Source organism: Brassica napus, unplaced genomic scaffold, assembly GCF_020379485.1.
Source record: "Brassica napus cultivar Da-Ae unplaced genomic scaffold, Da-Ae ScsIHWf_1425;HRSCAF=2013, whole genome shotgun sequence".
NCBI classification, from domain to species: domain Eukaryota; kingdom Viridiplantae; phylum Streptophyta; class Magnoliopsida; order Brassicales; family Brassicaceae; genus Brassica; species Brassica napus.
This window is the reverse complement of record NW_026014839.1, coordinates 1-22,333: the sequence shown is the minus strand read 5'-3', so window position 1 is coordinate 22,333 and position 22,333 is coordinate 1. Positions and strand designations below refer to the sequence as shown.

The 22,333-nt window shown below is 36.9% G+C and overlaps 1 protein-coding gene and 2 pseudogenes across 3 annotated transcripts; 2 read left to right on the top strand and 1 right to left on the bottom strand.

The window, feature by feature from the left end:
• Window positions 1-1,497: 1,497 nt before the first annotated feature.
• On the top strand, window positions 1,498-9,261 carry LOC106381536 (histone acetyltransferase HAC1). 3 transcript variants are annotated; one of them, XM_048772065.1, is made up of 18 exons: window positions 1,498-1,742; window positions 1,846-2,182; window positions 2,283-2,397; window positions 2,490-2,544; window positions 2,620-2,754; window positions 2,834-3,262; window positions 3,376-3,518; window positions 3,623-5,224; window positions 5,319-5,615; window positions 5,692-6,099; window positions 6,183-6,383; window positions 6,474-6,616; window positions 6,709-7,021; window positions 7,098-7,237; window positions 7,590-7,668; window positions 7,756-8,148; window positions 8,238-8,455; window positions 8,566-9,261. In XM_048772065.1, exons 2-18 carry the CDS (start codon window positions 2,007-2,009, stop codon window positions 8,678-8,680), a joined length of 4,962 nt encoding a protein of 1,653 aa, XP_048628022.1. In that variant the 5' UTR covers window positions 1,498-1,742; window positions 1,846-2,006; the 3' UTR covers window positions 8,681-9,261. The 3 variants fall into 3 exon arrangements, with proteins under 3 accessions (XP_048628022.1, XP_022559073.2, XP_022559076.2); XM_022703352.2 differs by having other exon boundaries at window positions 2,490-2,754; XM_022703355.2 differs by having other exon boundaries at window positions 1,518-1,742; window positions 1,852-2,182; window positions 2,490-2,754.
• Window positions 9,262-14,149: 4,888 nt separating this feature from the next.
• On the top strand, window positions 14,150-18,928 carry LOC106379553 (annotated as a pseudogene).
• A 461-nt stretch (window positions 18,929-19,389) lies between these two features.
• Window positions 19,390-22,015, bottom strand: LOC125597320 (annotated as a pseudogene).
• Between the last annotated feature and the right edge of the window lie 318 nt (window positions 22,016-22,333).

Below are 22,333 nucleotides of genomic sequence, written 5' to 3'. Positions count from 1 at the left end.
CACACGTATGTTAATGACACACGTATCTTGTTTCCATTGTTTGTATGATGTATCTTGTTTTCATGGATATATCTTGTATATATCCTTTACAGATTTCCTTCACTTGCTACATGCCTCAGTTTGATCTTCAGACTTAAGGTATTATTTATCTTTGATATAAACCTAGTACTGGTCAAAACTTGTTTATATATTATGATGATTGTTTCTTTCCCATTTAAATATTTTGTTGTTTCAGAAGATGGAAGCTATGGATTTGAATGATGATGGTCAAAATGATGTGATGGATGAAGATATAGAGGATCATGAAGTATAGAAATTTCAGAGACTAACAAAGGTACACAACCAAAACGATTTCAGTCTAGTCGTAGTATCTAGATGCTGGAAAAAGTTCATTATAATTGGAGGAAAACTACCTGATGGTAAAACCAATATCAGATGTAACCTTTGTAAAAAGATTTACTGCTTAAATCTTAGTCGAAATGGAACTTCAAGTTTGATTTGCCACATGAAGGTTTGTCTAAAATCTGCTGGAACACATAGAACTTCTCAAAAGGTTGATATGATGATGTTTCGTGAGATGATAACAATGGCCATTATAAAATATGATCTTCCATATAAGTTTGTAGAGTATAAAAGGATTGGATTGATTTTTTTCTTATGCTAATTCTACTATTCAGTATTGGAGTAGAATCACAACAGTTATGATGTGTTGAAAATTTATGAGAATAAAAAACAAAAATTTAGGAAAATCTTAAATGATTTTTCTAGTAGGGTTTGTTTGACAACAAATTTTTGGAGGGCTATTACCATTTAAGGTTATCTCAGCTTGACTGCGCACTACATCGATGCTGATTTGAGTTTACAAGCCAAAATATTGTCTTTCAGTGCTTTCTCTCCACCTCATTCTCGAATGACTATTGCCTATTACTATGAAACTAGTTAAGCTGCTGAAGGAACAAGGACTGGAAGAGACAGTTGCAGAAAGATCTGGTCTGCTATGAAAATAATGCACTGTTAACTAAAATCTGATATGTTTTTTTTTTAATAAGTGTGAAAATCTTACAACATACATCTTTCTGAAACATATGAAGTATAAAATAAATCAATGGTTCATTTAAATTTAAATTTTAAATAATTCGTCTAAAACATTTAATTTTAATGGTTTGCAATTTTTTTTTGAACAGTGATTTGTACAGTGTAATCGGTTCATAAATTCTGGTTTAAGTGTTTATTTTTCAGGTTTGGAAGAATTAGGATGTTTTGTTCAAAGAGATAATTACAAGGGTGAAGTTGCAAATTAAGAAAGGTTTTGATCGGACGGACAGGAACATACATATTGGTAGTTAGTTGAACCTGATCTCTCCGATAAAACATTTTGCGGCGCGAGTTTTTCATTTTTTGCGCCTTTTTGTTGCGCCAATTATCGCATTTCAGACATCAAAATTAATATTTAAATGTGTCCTTTTTGTTACTATTTTAGTAAGAAAAAAAAAATCAAAATCCCCAAATGGAAGCTAGTCCTACAAAAAAAATAAAATCCCTAATTCGACGAACTTTGAACCCAGAAAAATCCTCCGATTCGTGAACAACTGTCTTCAATTCTTTTTCCATTCGTATACAGCTTGATCCTCGCTTTGATTGAGTTCCACGTGTCGCATCGTCGTGAACCTAGTAGCAAGCGATCGGTGTTCGATTCTGCTCTTACTTGCGAAGGATTGCTCCTTTTGTGTATCAATTCAAAGGTTAGGGTTTGCAGTTTTAGGGCTTTTAGTGCAAATTCGACATTTACTCGATTAGTTTGGGGTTTAATTGCTTGCTGATACTTTTGAGATCAAATTGAATCAGTTTCAGTTCGGACTTTTCTGAAGAGCTGATTCAGGAGATGAAATTTGGATGTTGTGACTTGTGGAGGAGAGGAGGAGAGTTATGCGGTGGTTGTTAGTGTTAGTTACGAGAAGAACTAGAACAAGGCGAAGAAGAAGAAGAAGACTTAAAAAGTTAACCCAATGAATGTTCAGGCGCACTTGTCAGGACAGGTTTCGAACCAAGGGAACATGTCTCAGCAGAATGGTAACTCCCAAATGCAGAATTTAGTCAACGGTGGTGGTGGTGCTCCTGGTTTAGGACCTTCACGTAATGACAATGACCTCTTGAGACTTCGGCAAGGCATGCGAATCAAGATGTAAGCTTGCACATGTGTTTAATTCACTTTAAAGTTTCTTTTTGGATTGCAGTCTTTGTCTTATTGATTTCTTCCTATTTGGCTATGTTTTTTTTTCCAGTTTCAGCATCTTACAGCAAAAACAACCATCTCCAGCTGATGATGCATCAAAGGCAAAGTACATGGATGTTGCTAGACGCTTAGAGGAAGGGCTGTTTAAAATTGCTAACTCAAAGGTAATTTTTAAAAAGATTCATGTATTTTTAACAGATTTTTTTCCTAAGATTTGAGCACTTTTTTTTTTCCTAATGTGTACCACTTTCTACAGGAAGATTACTTAAATCAGTCGACCCTTGAATCTCGGCTGGCAAGTCTAATCAAAGGTAGGCATATGAATAACTACAATCAGCAGCGACATGCTAATCCTTCTTCGGTTGGAACAATGATACCCACTCCAGGGTTACAACATAGTGGTGGGAATCCAAATATGATGATGACGTCCTCTGTTGATGCTGCAATGGATGGAAGTAATAACATCACAACTACTGCTATGAACACTGCAAACATGCTAAATCCTGGTGGCATGCTCGGAGGTTCTTTCATGACAACTTATATAAAATATCCGGAATGTTTTCATAGTTACTCTGAACACCTTTACTTGTTGTGTTGCAGGTAACATGTCTAATGGATACCAGCATTCATCGAGTAACTTTGGTCTTGGTTCTGGAGGGAACATTGCATCAATGAGCTCGCAAAGAAATACTGGCCAGATGATGCCTACCCCTGGATTTGTCAACAACAGTATTAATAGCAATACCCAGTCTTACTTGAATGTTGAAGCTTCCAATTCCAACAATAGTGTTGGATTTTCTGCTGCTCCCATGATGGTTCCTCAGCCTTATCAGCAGCAGCAACAACAACCGAGGCAGGATATGGGTGGCCAAAATAGTCGTATCTTGCATAATCTTGGGAGTCAAATGAGTGTTGGCCTTAGACCTGGGATGCAGCAAAAAATGTCTAATGTGTCTAACAGCTCCATAAACGGTGGTGTTGGGATGAATGCAAAAAGTGTTGATACCCTTCAGCGTTCAGGAATGCAGGGTAAATATTTATTCCCTCTCCCTTTTTCTGCTTGTCTAGTTTCATATGCACTGTAACTCCTTTTGGGTGTGTGTCCATCCGAAAGCTTAATTTTATGTTATTTACTCTTTCAGGTGAAGGATATGGCACAAATAACGTTGACCCTTTTCATTCTGGAAATTTGTATGGTGCTGCAACATCTGTTGGGACGTTGACAGATACTCAGAATACCAATACGGCAAGTTTTCAGTCTATGTCTGGAAATAGCTCTTCTCTGGTAAGGACTGATCAAAGTTCACATTCATTTGCAAAAAGTGCACTAAAGTCACTTTGTCAATCTGAGAATATTGGATTGTAATTCATTTCTGTACACTTTTGCAGTCACATCAACAGCAGCAATTTCAGCAACAGCCTAATCGGTTTCAGCAACAACCTAATCAAATTCAACAACATCAGCAGCAGTTTCTACAGCAACGGCAATTGAAGCAGCAGCAGAGCCAGCAGCAGCAGAGATTTATGAGTCAAGATGCTTTTGGGCAAAACCATGTGGCCTCTGACATGGTTACACACGTTAAACATGAACCTGGAATTGAGAACCCTAGCAATTCTATCCACTCCCAAACTCATGAGCAGTTCCAGCTTTCTCAGTTTCAAAATCAATACCAGAACAACGCAGATGACCGTCATGCAGGTTCTCAGATTCTCCCTGCCACAAGTCAGAGTGATATTTGCACACCAGTTCCCCAAAATAGCCAACAGATACAGCAGATGTTGCACCCGCAGGGTATGGCTTCCGACTCTATTAACAGTTTTAACAACCTTTCTGTTGGAGTGAAATCAGAATCCGGTCTGCAAGGTCACTGGCAATCTCAGTCACAAGAACATACTCAAATGTCTAATAGTATGTCGAACGAACGGCACATTCAAGATGATTTCCGTCAAAGAATGTCAGGAACGGATGAAGCTCAGCCCAATAATACGTCTGGAGGGTCTATTATAGGTCAAAGTCACATCTCCACTACATCAGAATCTCCCACTCCTCAGAATCCTGTTGGTACCACTTGTAGATATGGAAACGAAAACCAAGATCCGAGATTTAGAAACCAACAGAAATGGCTCCTGTTCCTACGCCATGCTCGCAACTGCAAAGCCCCTGAAGGGAAGTGTCCCGAGCGGAATTGCGTTACGGTTCAGAAGCTCTGGAAGCACATGGACAGTTGCGCTGCACCTCAGTGTTCATATCCTCGTTGCCGCCCCACGAAGACACTGATTAATCACCATCGAAGTTGTAAGGAATCCAACTGCCCTGTGTGTATTCCTGTGAAGGCCTTCTTACAGCAACAGGCAAATGCTCGGTCCCTAGCTCGTTTAAAAACCGAAAGCGGTGCTGCGAAGTCAGTAAATGGAGGTGGAATATCCAATGATGCAGTACAGACCTCTGCTGGAGCACTCTCTTGTGCTTCGCCTAGTGCTGATATTTCAAATCATTTGCAACCTTCTTTGAAACGGTTGAAGGTGGAGCAGTCTTCTCAACCCGTCGAAGTTGAGACGGAAAGTTGTAAAAGCTCTGTTATCTCCGTAACAGAAGCACAATCATCATCTCAGCATGCTGAAAGGAAAGATCATAGGCACAGTGATGTACGTGCATCTTCAAAGTATTTTGAAGTGAAAGCTGAGGTTTGTGAAGGTTCTGTACAGGCACGACCCGGTTTTAAAGAGAGAAAAAGTGGAATTGCTGAAAATATTCCCAAGCAAAGACCAGTCATTGAACCTGTTAAACAAGATTTGCCCGATGCCTCACCTCGGCAAGAGAAGTGCAAAATGGAGAAAGTATCTGAGTCACTGAAGGAAGAAAGTCTGGTAGAGTCTAAACCTCCACCAAAATCTGGAAAAGCAGAGATAAAGGGTGTTTCATTAACTGAATTGTTCACCCCTGAGCAAGTGAGAGAACATATCCGTGGTCTCCGTCAGTGGGTTGGCCAGGTTTGGATTTAGCTATTCCGTTTAGCACTTTTGTCCATATCTATCTTAAAAAGATATTTGATTAATGATGAATCTGTTCTTTATGTGCTTGCAGAGTAAAGCCAAAGCAGAAAAGAATCAGGCTATGGAGCATTCAATGAGTGAGAACTCATGTCAACTATGTGCAGTGGAGAAGCTTACCTTTGAGCCGCCACCTATATATTGTACCCCTTGTGGTGCCCGCATCAAGAGAAATGCTATGTATTACACCGTAGGAGCTGGTGACACTCGTCACTACTTTTGTATTCCATGTTATAATGAATCCCGTGGGGACACTATACTCGCTGAGGGGACGCCCATACCTAAGGCAAGACTCGAGAAAAAGAAAAATGATGAAGAGACCGAAGAATGGGTAAACGACTATCCACTCTTTTTGTGTTTGTCTCCTGATTTTCAGTACATTCTGTAATCTGTTTCTACCTTTGCAGTGGGTCCAATGTGATAAATGTGAGGCCTGGCAGCATCAGATCTGTGCTTTGTTTAATGGGAGAAGGAATGACGGAGGGCAAGCTGAGTATACCTGCCCTTATTGCTATATAGCAGAAGTGGAACAAAGTAAGAGGAAGCCTTTACCTCAGAGTGCTGTTCTTGGAGCGAAAGACCTTCCGAGAACAATTCTCAGTGACCATATTGAGCAGCGGCTGTTTAAGAAGCTGAAGCAGGAAAGAACAGAGAGAGCCAGGGCTCAAGGAAAAAGTTTTGATGAGGTGCCTACTGCCGAGTCCCTTGTGATTAGAGTTGTTTCATCTGTTGACAAGAAGCTGGAAGTCAAACCTCGGTTTCTTGAAATTTTTCGGGAAGATAGTTACCCAACAGAGTTTGCATACAAGTCCAAGGTAAAGAATGATCAAGGCTCATCGTGAATTTATGCATTTCTTTCTTGAAGTATCCATTCTCACACATCATTTTATTTTGCCAGGTGGTTCTGTTGTTCCAAAAGATTGAAGGTGTAGAAGTTTGCTTATTTGGGATGTACGTCCAAGAGTTTGGTTCTGAATGCGCATTTCCTAATCAACGCCGAGTTTATCTCTCTTATTTGGATTCTGTAAAGTACTTTAGACCCGAGGTTAGATCTTATTACGGAGAGGCCCTGCGCACTTTCGTTTACCACGAAATCCTGGTAAGTCCTGGTCTTCTTAAACATTAGTCATTAGCTAATATCCGTGTTCTTTTTTGAAGGATTAAGGGTATGATTTGATCATGTGTTTAGATCGGTTACCTAGAATACTGCAAGTTGCGTGGTTTCACGAGCTGCTACATATGGGCTTGTCCGCCTCTCAAGGGCGAGGACTATATCTTATATTGCCATCCAGAAATACAGAAGACGCCAAAATCTGATAAACTACGAGAGTGGTTAGTTCGGTTACCTTTTTTGGAATAAACATAAAGTTTTTCTATGAAAAAAGTCATTTACATAATCCAAACGCTCATGTTGTTCATTGCAGGTACTTAGCAATGTTGAAAAAAGCTTCAAAGGAAGGCATTGTTGCAGAAACTATAAATCTATATGACCATTTCTTTATGCAAACCGGTGAATGTAGAGCTAAGGTTACTGCAGCTAGGCTCCCGTATTTCGATGGTGACTACTGGCCAGGTGCAGCAGAGGATCTTATATACCAAATGAGTCAAGAAGAAGATGGCAGAAAGGGGAATAAGAAAGGAATGCTAAAGAAAACAATTACAAAAAGGGCTCTAAAAGCTTCTGGGCAGACTGATTTATCTGGGAATGCATCCAAGGATCTGCTGCTAATGCATAAAGTAATCTTTACTTTCTATGCGTTTTACTATCTTTTTGTTATTGTTTTGGTAATATTATATTCACCTTTGTTCCCAGCTTGGTGAGACCATTCACCCTATGAAGGAGGACTTTATCATGGTCCACCTGCAACCTTCTTGCACACATTGCTGTATGTTGATGGTATCTGGAAATCGTTGGCTCTGCAGTCAGTGCAAATACTTTCAGATTTGTGATAAGTAAGAACTATTCCCTTTCTCTTCTGCTCTTTACTTTTATTGTTGAATTGCACACAATGTTAAGAAATCGCTAGGCCTTAACTAGGCGCTTTGTAGAGGATATCAACTAGGCCTAGAAAATTATTTTGATGAATAATGAATTATCAGATTAGATATAGAAAACAAAAGAAATTAGAGTACTAACATTATTGCTTAATTTATTAGATTTAGACTTATTTAACCGATTTAAACCGAGTTGAGTCATATAAATTGGATTTTAAAGAAGAAATCGTTTCGGGTAGGATTAAGTTACTGCCTAGAACAAGTTTTAGAACCATGATTGCACATAAGAATCTTACTGATTCCCTTTCAGGTGTTATGAAGCTGAACAGCGGCGTGAAGACAGGGAAAGGCATCCTGCTAATTTCAGGGATAAGCATGCGTTGTACCCTGTGAGTTGCATTTGCTTATTGAGGATAGCGTCCTTAACCTTTTGTCTGTGATCAGTTTCATGAATCTTAGTGGGATTGTATTTGCAGGTTGAGATTACAGATATTCCTGCAGATACAAGGGACAAAGATGAGATACTAGAAAGCGAGTTTTTCGACACAAGGCAAGCGTTTCTGAGTCTTTGTCAAGGGAACCATTATCAGTACGACACGTTGAGGCGGGCAAAACATTCATCAATGATGGTCCTTTATCATCTGCATAACCCAACTGCTCCTGCGTTTGTCACGACCTGCAATGCGTGTCACCTCGACATTGAAACTGGTCAAGGCTGGCGCTGTGAAGTATGTCCAGACTACGATGTGTGCAACTCTTGTTACAGTAGAGATGGTGGAGTTAATCATCCTCACAAGTTGACTAATCATCCATCCCTAGCTGATCAAAATGCTCAGAACAAAGAAGCAAGGCAGTTGCGAGTCTTGCAGGTATTAATACTGTTTCTTTTGAGAGCTGGTGTTGCTTCTCTCTTGGTTACATTCTTTGTTTTATGTTCTCTTCTTTTTTGAATTTGCAGCTGAGGAAAATGCTGGAACTTCTGGTACATGCATCACAATGTCGTTCTGCAAATTGTCAGTATCCAAATTGCCGGAAAGTGAAGGGACTATTCCGACATGGTATACAGTGCAAAGTGCGTGCTTCGGGAGGCTGTGTTCTATGCAAGAAAATGTGGTATCTTCTGCAACTCCACGCTCGGGCCTGCAAGGAATCTCAGTGCCATGTACCTCGTTGCAGGTAAACGACTTTATGATGATCCATGAAATACATCAAACCACTTTGGTTCATTTGAATTTTGTGTTGATGATGGTTGTGATATTCTCTCTCTCTCTCTCTCTTTCATTCAGTGACCTGAAGGAGCATCTGAGAAGATTACAGCAGCAATCAGATTCAAGGCGAAGAGCAGCTGTGATGGAAATGATGAGACAGAGAGCTGCGGAAGTCGCTGGAGGATCAGGGTAATCAAAACTTGTACATTTGGAAAGATCAAATCAAAGTTCCTTTCTCTCAAAGGTAACAAGATATGTTGCCCCTTTCACTGAGAGCTCCAACAACTTGATCGTTATCTTATTGAAGAAGAAGATTAAGACAAGGCAGTTAGAGACTAATGATGCATTTAGCTTAGGTTTGTATTTAACATGTGCCCAGAGTGAGACTTGATTTTCAGAAGAAGCAGAAGAAGAAGAAGAAGAGCAAAGTCGAGTCTTCTTCAAAGATGAGAGCGTCTCGAGTCTCAAGGTCAGTAGATTTGATGTGGTTTGGTTGGGTGATCTTATGATTATATACTATACACACGCACACACACGTCCCTCACTTGTTTCTATTTATAGTAATTTATATTGTATTCTTGTAAAATTGCCATTTCTGATTTGGGAATGGCAATAGTGTAACATATACAGTTACGTTAACTTGTTTCTTGCAAGAAAAGTAAGATAGAGATAGAGTGTTTGTCTTTTGATTCTCTTCCACTTTTTTGTCTTTTCTGTTTTGAGGAAACTGTAATCACATTTGTAAGTTGCAATCATAGTTATTTGGTTCTTGAATTAGTCTTATGGTTAATTACTACTGTTTTAAATTGTGTGTGATTGTGTCATGTAAGCATAAGATTCTGGCATACGTGGAAGTCTGAAAAGTTTCTAAATTCCAAGCCACCAGATATTGACAAGTGTCTAAACAAGATAGAGTGTTCAACAAGAACCACTAGGTTAACCTTGTCGCGAAAACAAGACGCAGAGAATCTGATGAGATCAAAAGAACCAGTTAAGTAATGATAACACACACTCTGTATCCTTCTCTCTACCGTTTGAATCTATTGAACAACCGAAGTAGTAGATATCAGTGTCATAGCTGCTGGGTGACTAAATCGGCTGCAGCGACAGTTTGTATATCCACAGCGGCGTTTGGGGCCATAGCAGCCACGATTATGGCTTCAGTGTCCGTAGCTTCTGCAGAGATTCTTCCTCCTCCTCCGCAAGATGGTGAGACGCTATCGAATGTACCGGAAATGTTTCTGGTGAAGACAGCAAGAAACAGAGGATACAACGACCCAAATCCAAAAACGCAGAGAAGTGAATAAAGTTTGTTGTTCAGCATGAATCTTTAACCTAGAGGAGTCAGGAGTTCATGAGTACTCTTGTTGTTGCTTTGTGTGTGTGTAGCTTAGTGGAATGTTCGGACATTTGCAACTTGATAGGAGATGGTGACTATGGACCTTGAAATGTTACTTCCACACCACAAACAAAAGAATGTTTGGAAGAAGAAACAGTGGAGAAAGGAACTAATGTATATTCAGGTTTTTTGTACTCTGATAAATAACATATCATTTTAAAACGTTTATAAACTCGATTTAAATGATACATGTATAAGCTTAACCAAATATATTGTTGTCAATGTAGCATGAAGGGTCATCACAGGTATTGGTGTCTTGGTGGTGATCATATAGCTCTAGATTGCCAATAAAAGGGAAAATGTCAAAACTGTAAAAAAACTCTTTTTTTTTTAATTTTTTTTTATTTTTTTTACTGTAAAAAAAAAAAAAAAACTTGGTCATCTAGCTTGAGATTGCCAAGAACAAGGAACATGTTAGAGCTGTGGAAAAGTCAGCCATATAGCTCAAGTTTGCCGAGAACAGGGAACATGTTACAGCTGTGGAAAAGTCGGCCATATAGCTGGAGATTGCCAGAAAATGGTTTGACCAATATATCATTATTGAAAGGTAATTTTCTTTTTGAAAATACAGTGACAAAATAACTAATATGCCATAGTATCATCAGTGTCGTGCCTAGACCATATGGGGCCTAAGACAATTCTAAAAAGAAATATTACACTAAGAGACAGTTTCAAGTTTTAATATTATACTATAAGGCAGTTTGTGCTACTAAGGCAGTTTTTTCTAACCAAACTCATTTTCTAGTCATAAACTAACTAAATAAAAGAATGTGGGTCCCATGTATTTTCTTCTTCGTTTCTTTTCCTTCAGTTCTTCGATCTTTTTTTGTAAAATCAATGTTGTTTTTTCAGAACATTCTTTTAATAAAATATGTTTATAATCAATATCTTTATTATTCAATCTATCTTTTGAGATATGTCAAGCTATGTTTATTATACACCGCAAATCACAGCCACAACGAACTCCACCGCCACAGTCTCCTTTTTTCCACGGGACTTATCTTTTGCGGTGTCTCAAGTCCGGTGGATGACGTATGTTACGTCTTTGCCGTGATCTTAGCCTCTCTCTGTTACCTCCGGTGGACTATAAAGCGAAGCCGCTGTTGCATCGAGATATTGATCGCCATTGTTGAACTTTGAGATGAAGTTTCTTTAATTTTCACTTTTGGTCCTTGTAAAATAGTGTATATGTGGACAATGAATATATGTGTACACATTGATGATTCTGATATACAACTTTTTGTAGATTTTCTATCTAAAAAATTAAGCTTCTACGACTTTTAGAATTCACACCAATGTTAACATAATGTAGATAGTGTTAACACAATAAATACATTGTTTGCACGATGTACATTTAGATTCTTTTCGTCTTCTCATGTACACATGTACACTGAACAAGATGCCAAGATCATATTCATGTGGTTACTCAATATACTCGTGTACATGAACAAGATGTACATAACAACAAAAATGCAACATGGAATTTGTTTACTTTATTCGAATAAATCATATATGTACACATGAACAGTGTTACAAAAAAAAAAGTACACATGAACAATTTTTGTATGTACACATCGATGTACATATATGAAAAACATACTAGTATACACCGGTGTACATGTGAGTCGTTGTACAAGAAGACAACGATATGTGTGTACATTTGAATGCTATTTAAATGTACAAATGTTATAACTTACAAATGTATGTTATATATCTTTATGGATTGCATGAGGAAAACCATTTAGGTATGCTCCTCCAGGAAATCATAATCAACGTGGAACCTAAACAAGGGATGTCTCGTTTCATGTACATATGAATCGTTGTACATGTGGATATTGTATTTGTATGTACAACATATCATGTACATATAAATCATTTTTAATGAAAGGTATTTTAGTAATTTTAACTTCATCTTCCCCAAAATCAATTAGGGTTTTCTGCAATTTTCCTCTATGGCCGCCAGCCATTATCGTCATCTTAATCATCCGTTTTTTTTCTTCTTGCCTATTATACCTTTAAACATGTATAATATCATATAAGACACGATTTCAAGCTCTAACTGATTTTGTTTCTACGATAAAAACGTAAATCTTGCTTCTTCTTTTTATTACTGTCACAGAGCGAGGCGGATTAGTTGGGGAGCACGGCGTGAAGGAGGAAGCTCTTCGACAGCTTCCGGCCAAGCCGTTTCTATCACCGATGTTTTTATTATATGGTTACACAATTGCTTACGTGGTTACAAAAAATAATGAAGAGATGAAATATTGAGTGGGTCCACTTAATTATAACTAAATTATACTTTAGTTAGAAAAGAAGAGAACAAGTTAGAAGAAAGTTAGAAAAAAGTGTCTAAGGAGCAACAACTGCTCTAAAGTGTAATAGAAAACTTAAAACTGCCCTAGAGTGAAAATAACTCTTCTAAAAATTGGGGGTTTAATAAAACTTACTACATTTTGACCCGCGCTTAAGAAGCGCGGATTTGAAATTTTAAAAAATTTTAAATCTAGTATAATTTTTTTGTTTCACATTATAACTATTGATTTTTAATGTTTTTATTATTTTTTATTTTTTATAGTGTGAGATTTGTTTGAAATAGATTTAAAGATGATATGTATGTTTCTAGTAGTAAAGATATTCATTATTAAAAATATATATTTTAATTATTGAACTGTATTAACCAATGTTTTGAAAATCTGATCGGACCGTACGATCGAACCAGTCGGATCATGACTCGCTCTTCTAACTGGTTTCGAGTTGTGCTAAAAACTGAATTTGAGTTAAATCGGATCTAGTTCAATATTAAAACCCAGTTTCGCAAATTCAAGTTAAAAAATAAAAAAATTTGCAAATTATAATAAGATTTCATCAAAATTTAATATTGTTTTCTACTACATATATAAATAAATTAGTTTTAGTTTTTGAATTTTGAATTTTATTTTTCATATCATTTTTAAAATATAACATTGATATAAACTTATATCAAAATTAATTTATAGTTATACTTTTTTTTTTGATTAACCTGGGGGTATCCTAGGCCCATGGAGAGACCCAGACTAATCCCCAAGGATAGACCCTCTCTCCGGGTATTCAAATAGGCCCTAAAGCATGGACCCATATCCGTGTTAGGTGACCAAGATAATTGTGACTTAGTTTCGCTCAGCAGGTGGATCGAACCTGAAACATGTTGGTGTCTCAGCCCCGTCTCTTTACATATATATAGTTACTTAATTTAAAATTAAATTAAAATTAAGCGGTTAAACCGATTAAACTGGTCCGGCCATTGACCAAGGTGCAATGTTGAATCAGTGTCCCGTTCGGTTTTCAAAACATTGTCATTAACACACAAACTATCAATTTTAAAAATGAATTTTCCTCGCATATATTTATATCATAGTTACAACTATCAATTTACATTATTATAAAACCAATTATTTTAGTATTGATATAGTTTTCAATTTCAGATATTAAATTTGTGATAACATTTCATAAAAAGAGTCAAGAAATACATGAATAACATATCACTTAAAAAGTGCAATGAATATTGTTAAATTTTTAATACAAAGGTACGCATCATATGTTCGATAATCTATATGTAGGGTCCAAAAATATGTACATTAATATTAATCCGTTTGTTATGACTATCTCCTTAAGTTATTTTCTGTATTAAGAAAATAATAATAAAATATTTACGTAAAATATCGTTGTTAGTTACAATATCTCTTTTGTACATTAAGGAAATTATGAGTTGATGTATGAAATATTACTTTGGCTTAAAAATAGGCTGAATTATATGGTGTTAGTCTAACTAATAGGTCCAAACAACCTTGCATAAGTAGATTTTTTAAGAATGCTTCCCTTTTAATAGTATAGATTGTGAAGTTAGTAAACATAAATATGAAAATAGTTAATGAAAAATATTTATTCAGATTGTTTACATGTATTCAAAGAATGATGATCCAAAAAAATCACACCCATGCTAATAAAAATAAATTAAAACTGTAATTTCAAAGTTATAAAAGTATCCAACATTGTAATACCAAATGAATAAAAAAAAATATGATAAAAGTATGTAGAAAATAAAACATACACAACAAACAATAAATAAGTGAATATTCAAAAGCTAAAACTATATATATAATTTAGACCGGAAAAGAATGATACAATTAAATTTGTAGAAAAATATTAATAAAAGTAGACATATATAAAGATTTTTAGACCAATTGATTGAAAAAATGAGATCCCAAAATTAACAATACGAAGAGAGGCCTGAGGCAGCTGCCTCTTTTCTTAACACATAGGCACTACTCTGAGTATACAATTTTCTTTTAGGAGTATAGAGATTATAAGATTTAGTTGATAAAAGAAAAGAGATTATAAGATTTCTTTTATGCGATAACATGAAAAAGATTAAATACACGTTAATCCAGTTTCATGTTGTAGTAAAAGTACATTATTAAAATATTTAGGATCCAGAAAGTATTTTTGTTTCTACCTACCGTCCAATGCAAGGCAAGTTTCTAGAGGTGATTAAAGAGAGATGTGATCGTTTAAATTTACACCATCTGTTACACTTTTCAATATTAGAAAAAGGTCAAACCAAACAAATGAGTTTGTACTATAATCTATCTGAAATTAGATTATCAGCCAAAAAAAACCCCTTAAATAACAACCGTTAGAAAAGAGGAAATCCTCTAACCCATTACAAAATCAAAACTTTTTAACATTTTTTTTTCATTTTCTGAAATCCAAGTGAAGTTTTTTCTCTCAAAGGATATTTGTTCTTTTCCATCCTTTTGTTTGTTATTATTTCTCAAAAGGATAAGTAAATATATAGAAGAGAAATAATGTGGCTACCAAAAGCAAATAACGGAGGAAAGAAAGAAACAGGAAAAGGTTCAGTAGCAGTTGCAATAGACAAAGACAAAGGAAGCCAACATGCTCTTAAATGGACCATCGAAAATCTTGCTTCTCGTGGCCAAACCATCTCTCTCATTCATGTCCTCTCCAAATCACATTCTTCTTCTTCTTCAGGTTCTAAACACTTCTCACATTCATCATTTATTAGGGTTCTTCTTGACGGAAAGAACCCTAAGTTTTGTTTTTTTATGCTGTAGATATTGCAGAAGCAACACCACAGCAGAAGCAGGAATCAGAGAAGTTAGCTCAAGATCTCTTCGTGTCCTTCCACTGTTACTGTTCCCGTAAAGAGGTGTTGACAATCAAACCCTATGCTTTTAGGGTTTGGATCTTTTAACAATTTTTTTATATATTTCTTGGAGCAGATAAACTGTCAAGACATATTACTTGAAGACATAGATAAAGTGAGAGCCATTACCGAATTTGTTTCATCTTCCGCAATAGAAAACCTAGTCGTTGGAGCTGCATCACGTAATGGCTTCATGAGGTATATATTATAGTCTTTCTTCTTTCATGTTTTGTAACAAAGTCTTGAATATATATAATATTCTCCGAGCAGGCGATTCAAAACGGATTTGCCAACAACTCTATCAAAGCAAGCTCCAGATTTCTGCAATGTTTATGTCATTTCAAAAGGCAAGATTGCTTCAGTAAGAAATGCATCTCGTCCTGCTCCTTATAAAAGTTCAAAGCAGCTCTCTGAGTTTGACAATCAACACCCTACCACTCCTGAGAAAGCACCAAACACCATGATCATAGCCAGTCTGCAGGTTTGATTACTTCCTTAAAAAAAAAATGTATTCTCAGAATCTGTTCTTATTATGTGTTTCATTGGTTTTTGCAAACAGGTAGTACGCCATCCAGGCCTCGTCGATCAGTTGAATATGATTCTATAAGGTAAGGACATCTGAAGCAATTAAAATGATGTCTTTGGTCAATGTTCTAAAGAAATCGGTTTAGCGTATAGGCCTAAACAACAAATCGGTCATAATCGAAAACAATGTTAAAAAATCTAATTAAAACAGTTTAAATCATTTTAAATCGGTTAATGTAGTTTAAGTTGGTGTAATTTGATTTAAATTTATGTAAATCAGTTGTGTAAGTCCACAAGTTTTTTTTATTTTGTTTTTGTATATCTATTTGTTATAATTCATCAAAATAATTTATAAATAAACTTAATAAATTAAAATATATAATATATAATAAATAAACAAATAATTCGTTGAGGTCTAGTCCCAATAATCCACCTAGTCACTAGGCCTATACAAATCATTCTAGTAAACATTGGGTCTAAAATATTTTGAACATCTTATATTTTTTTGTAGATCACCGTTAGTGAGACGACAAGGCAAACAATATGGAGACTTATATGATTCAGATAGCGACCTTTCATTCATCAGTCCATCTTCACATAGAGACTCTCATGACATTTCCTTCATCAGCTCAGGGAGACCAAGCGTTGACCGCTCTTCCTTCACTCACGATTTTCCTGAATCTGGAAGGAGTTCAAGAATGTCAACAAGCTCAGAGTTTAAGTTCAGTGATCCTAGTTTCCCTAATGAATCATCTACATTCTCTGAAGAGAGTGGTGGAACATCTTCATATTCATCTCAAGGCGTGGTTAGTACTAGTAGTTTTACTCAAGATCCTTCACTTTTTTTTTGTTCTCTTAAAATGTTGTGAAGAACGTGAATTATTCACGAAGAAAACAAAGAATACTTAGAGAGGCAAATACCCGTTTTAGGATATATACATTTATCATGTGAATGAATTTATACAACCTCAAACCTAATTTTCATTTTCCATTTAGGAAAAAATCATAATCTACTAAAGATTTGTCCGGCCCAAAGATGTGGCATTTTATTGAGATTTACTTCCAGAATCAACATAAGGATTTCATTTAGAATGTTTGCTTAGATGTGTGTTTGTTTGTTTGTTTTGTTGCAGGATGATATTGAAGCTGAAATGAAGAGGCTGCGTCTAGAGCTCAAACAAACCATGGATATGTATAGTACAGCCTGCAAAGAAGCTTTAAGTGCTAGACAACAGGTAATAAAATACACTAGGCATTGAACTCTACAACTCCTGTTTATTGTAGTGGAAGGAGACTAATACATGTAAACTGAATGTTGTTTTTCTGATATTTTAGGCATCGGCGCTGCAAAAGCTCAGAACTGAAGAGGAAAGAAGGTTAGAAGAAGCAAAGAGTTCAGAGGAAGCAGCAATGTCAATAGTGGAAAAGGAGAGAGCTAAAGCCAAAGCAGCCTTGGAAGCTGCAGAAGCTGCAAAGAGATTAGCAGAAGTGGAAGCTAAGAGAAGAGTAACTGTAGAAATGACGGCTTTGAAAGAATCAGATTCATTCTCTCATGGATTTGTTCGGTATAGGAAATACACTGTTGAAGAAATAGAAGAAGCCACTTCAAATTTTGACGAGTCTAAAAAAGTTGGAGAAGGAGGCTATGGTCCTGTCTTTAGAGGCTATCTTGATCACACAAGTGTTGCTGTTAAAGTTCTACGTCCTGATGCAGCTCAAGGAAGATCACAGTTTCAAAAAGAGGTAATAAAAAAACATTCTTACAAAAGTGTTTTCATCTTTACACAAACATATCAACTGCATGCGGGTTCGGATAGTTCGAAATTTAGGTAGCTCGGTTCGAGCAAAATCTTCTGAACTGAACAGGAAAAAGTTCGGTTATGTATTTTGGTAGTTCGGTTTTTACATTTTTTACCAAAATAAACCAAAGTTTTTTGTTTCGATTATATTTCGTTAAAATTGGTTAAATTCAGGTATTTTCGGTTAAGTCGGGTTATTCAGTTTTAATCCAATTCAAAATTTGGTTAACATTTTTTTTTTGAAAAACCGAACTAACTGATTACCGAAACAAACTAACTGATTACTAAACCAAACCAAACCGAAAATCAAAGTTTTTTACAAACCTGCTGAAATGAATCAAACTCGTAACGAACTAACCGAAAATTTTGGTTCGGTTTGGTTCGGTTCAAAACCGCATGCCTAAACATATGTTTAAATGTCTTTTTGCAGGTTGAAGTGCTGAGCTGCATAAGGCATCCTAACATGGTGCTTCTTCTTGGAGCTTGTCCAGAATTTGGGATCCTTGTTTATGAATACATGGCAAAAGGAAGCTTAGAAGATAGACTTTCATGCAAGGCAACACACCGCCAATTTCTTGGCAGCTACGTTTCAGAATCGCTGCTGAGATAGCTACAGGACTACTCTTCCTCCACCAGACCAAACCTGAACCAATTGTCCACAGAGACCTTAAACCAGCAAACGTGCTCCTAGACTACAACTACGTTAGCAAGATCAGTGATGTAGGGCTAGCCAGATTAGTCCCTGCGGTAGCAGAGAACGTTACACAGTACCGAGTCACTTCAGCTGCAGGAACGTTCTGTTACATTGATCCTGAGTATCAACAGACAGGAATGTTAGGCGTGAAATCAGATGTTTATTCACTAGGGATCATGCTGCTGCAGATCTTGACAGGGAAACAGCCAATGGGTTTGACTTATTACGTTGAACAAGCGATAGAAGAAGGGAGACTTAAGGATATGCTTGATCCAGCAGTACCAGATTGGCCTATGGAAGAAGCCATGTCGTTAGCTAAGCTTTCACTTCAATGTGCAGAGTTAAGAAGGAAAGATAGACCTGATCTTGGGAAAGAGATATTGCCTGAGCTTAATAGGTTAAGAGATATTGGTGAAGAGAGTCTAGGGAATGTGATTAATGCAGGAAGCCACGGGAACTCTGCTAACACTAGCCAAGTCTCCATCTCATCATCTGTGAGTTTTGTTCTTTATCTAAAACTGCTCGTAAATGTTTGAACTTTATGTTGTTTTGTAACCTTTTTATATTTGTTTCTTCCTTGCAGAGTGATCCTTTTGTAACGAGTTCAGAATCTCTACCTGAAGAATCTCAATCCTAGTATTGGGATCATCTTTTTTTTTTTAACGCTAAATATTTGCAGGAATTAAAACAAAGACACAGCAAGTTTCTTTGATGTTCATCAGAAGCTTGAAGAAGAAGTTAGGGTAGAGCCTAGTGAATCTGTTATTCTGTTATAATATTGATATTGTAATGGCTTTTAATAAGACCCATCACGGGTATATAACCCCATTATCTGTAAGATGGGCCACACTAATGTATTAAAAGAATGACATTATTTAAATGGAAATCGTTATATTTATCGGTAAACAAAAGCAGCTACGAAACTACTCCTCACCGAGGATGTTTTACAGAATTTTAATGACTTTTACTTTATTAAAAATTGTGTACCAATTATATTTTAATAATCTATTTTATAATTGACTGATTATTACTTTATAGTTTAATGATACTTTTAGACAAAAAATAATTTTCTTAATATGTATGTTTCTACTTAAACATCTTATATTTAAGAACAGAGAGTATATTAATCTTGGAAACGTTTCTTGCCTGAAATAGAGGGAACTGTAACTCTCAGAAAAAAACTGTATGAGAGTTATTGATGGTTGATTCATTCACTCATTGCTACGGAGAGCAGACAAATGTCTGTCCGAGTGGGAGGCAACTAAAGAAGAGCAAGAAGTGCTAGAAAGATGAAATCTAGTAGTGAGAGTTAACAAAATCTCCAAAAGTCACATTGGGCCTGATTAAATGTCTCTAGACTTGCTTAAAAGTGTCACTAAACTCAAAAATAGAAACATCTCGTTTATTCAGATGAAATGAACATACCAAAACCATTAATCCATGGGACACACTCATAATCATAACCAACCTCTCCCTACCTCGCTATGTTTGTGCAGGAGACGGTCTCTAGGTGGGTAAGTAATGGTCCTCACTCACAGGAAAACCGGAGCCATGACAAGAGTTATAGTCGCAAGCATCTTGATGAGCACATGAATGGACGGACCAGCCGTGTCCTTGAACGGATCTCCCACACTGCAATTTTCAAATGAATACTAATGAGAAAAATCGCTTTTATGAATACAGCTTTGATCGAGATTTTTTTTTTTGAAGTAAAAAAACGAAATGCTTACGTATCACCAGTCACCGCTGCTTTGTGAGCTTCACTTCCTTTGCCACCGAGTGCACTAGTCTCTATGTATTTCTTTGCATTGTCCCAAGCACCACCCGCTGTGTTTAGGAATAGTGCCATTAAGATACCACAAACCGTTGCAAACATGAGCATAGACGCTACAACTTTAGCTCCAAGCAGAGGTTGTCCCGTGTAGTATCCCAATATCCGGAACACCAAACCTGAGAGAGAAAGAGCCCAAGAGGTTTTGTTTTGTTCACAATCTTCTTGATCCGTACAATAATACAAAAGCATTATTAACTTACCAACTACAATGGGCGATGCTATAGCTAAAGCTCCGGTTTTATCATTTCCCTCAAAGCTGCAGATGCTACGATGGCAACACAGCGGCTATAATCTGGCTTCTCCTTGTACTCCTGTTACAGCAAGTTAGTCAACAACGACAAGCCCATAAACATAGAAGAAGAAAGGAAAACTATGCTCACCATTATGCCAGGCCTCTCTATAAATTCTCTTCTTACTTCGTTAACACCCCTTGTGCAGTTCGACCAACTGCCGCGCATGCCCAAGCACTAAAGAGGAAAATAAGCATGGATCCCAATAGTCCACCTACGAAGACTTCTGGGATAGCAATATCAACCTGTTTTTTGATCCGAGGATGAGTATGAGAAGCTGTCTGAACATGAAAGATACCAACAAAGGTTTTGTAATAACATTTACCTCTTTGAAAGACACACTAGCAAAACGCTGAAACCTCGTCCATATACGCACTAAAAAGAAGGAACGACGCAAGTGCAGCAGACCCAATGGCAAAACCTTTTGTTGTTGCTTTTGTTGTGTTCCCAACAGCATCAAGAAGATCAGTGATCTCACGGACACTCTCTGGCTACATTAATTACATCTACATTAGTATATATATTTAAAACATAGAAGCCTTTAAAACCAATCATGTGACATTTACCTGCTGGCTCATCTCGACGATTCCACCAGCGTTATCAGCTATGGGGCCAAACATGTCCATAGTAAGAACATAAGCTGCAGTGCTTAGCATTCCCATAGTAGCAACAGCTGTTCCGAATAGCCTCCAGTGGGGATTCCGTTTTCATCAACTAGTCCCGAGGTATTGCCCAGCCATAAGCAGATATTATAGCAACACTTATAACCAAGACGGGAAGAGCTGTCGATTCCAGACCCAAGCTGACCCAGCAATTATATTGGTTCCGTGGCCAGTCGAGCTAGCAAGAGCCAGCGTCCTAACAGGCTCATGCTTATAGTCTGTGTAATATTTGGATATCCAGACAAATGCATAGGCTGTGATGATGCCAACCAACCCACATAGAGCGAAACTGAACCATGCAGATGGAGCTTGTTCGGTGTAAAGCAACCAGCGAGTGGACTACAAAACATATATAATGATGTCAGAAGAAAGAAGAAAATTAAGAAAAATCAACAGAGAAGAAAGAAGGACAGTAAATGGTCGGACAATATTACCGCGCCAAAAGTCAAAACCGCTAAATAATCGTCAGAAAATCCTTTCTGAAGTACAGCCATTGGATCCTCTACCGGAGATTTGACGCTAGCATTACGTGTTCCCTTGATTGATAATATACCATTGATGATATTACCAAGTCAAAAGAAATGAACAACTAGAGGAAATAGGATAAGCCTGATGGATCTGCGTAATACATAGAAAATTCTAGTAAGCACAGAGTTGATCATTTAAATTGCAAATCACCACCACGACTAGAAATGGCCAAGTAATGATATTCTATAAGTTGACGTAGTCAAGCGTAACTAACACTACAGATGTCATGAAAAGTAGTCTTCCTTCAATTTCACATCATGCCTACACAGATTCATATTCTAAACTACAAACTCTATACACATTCTATATGGCTTTTCAAATCCTACGGAGTAATATGCACCCTCCAGTCATCGCGGATATAGTGACCAAAACAACCATAAAGCGTAGATGTTTTTGAAAACAAGATGTGCAATCTTATGAGCTAAGTTCTCTACACAATTTCTTAGGGTTGCATTACAAATTATAATCCTAGATGTCTTTTGATCAGCATAAGTCAGGAACTCAAACCATAGATCAGATATATTTCATGTGAGAAGTAACTTTTTACAGAGAAAATCCCTACATACCTTCAATTTTGCACTTCTTAGCCATTGTTCCACCTAGTATCATAGCGCTGATAATTCTGCAGCTATACTTTCAAATAAATCAGCACCTCTGGCAGCACAGTCCCCCACATTGTCTCCAACCTACAAGAAGACGAGAAAAAATACTTTTAAAAGCATAAATGGCGAAAAGATAACCTTTTAAGACTTTGAATTTGGCGGGTACACTATAGAGTGTACACTGGGCATGCACAGAGCCAAAAAGGACAAAGATGGAATAACAAATAACAGCAATAACAGCAGGATTCCGAGGATCATCCTCAGGAATACCCTGCTAAACTTTTCCGACGAGATCTGCCCCACTCAC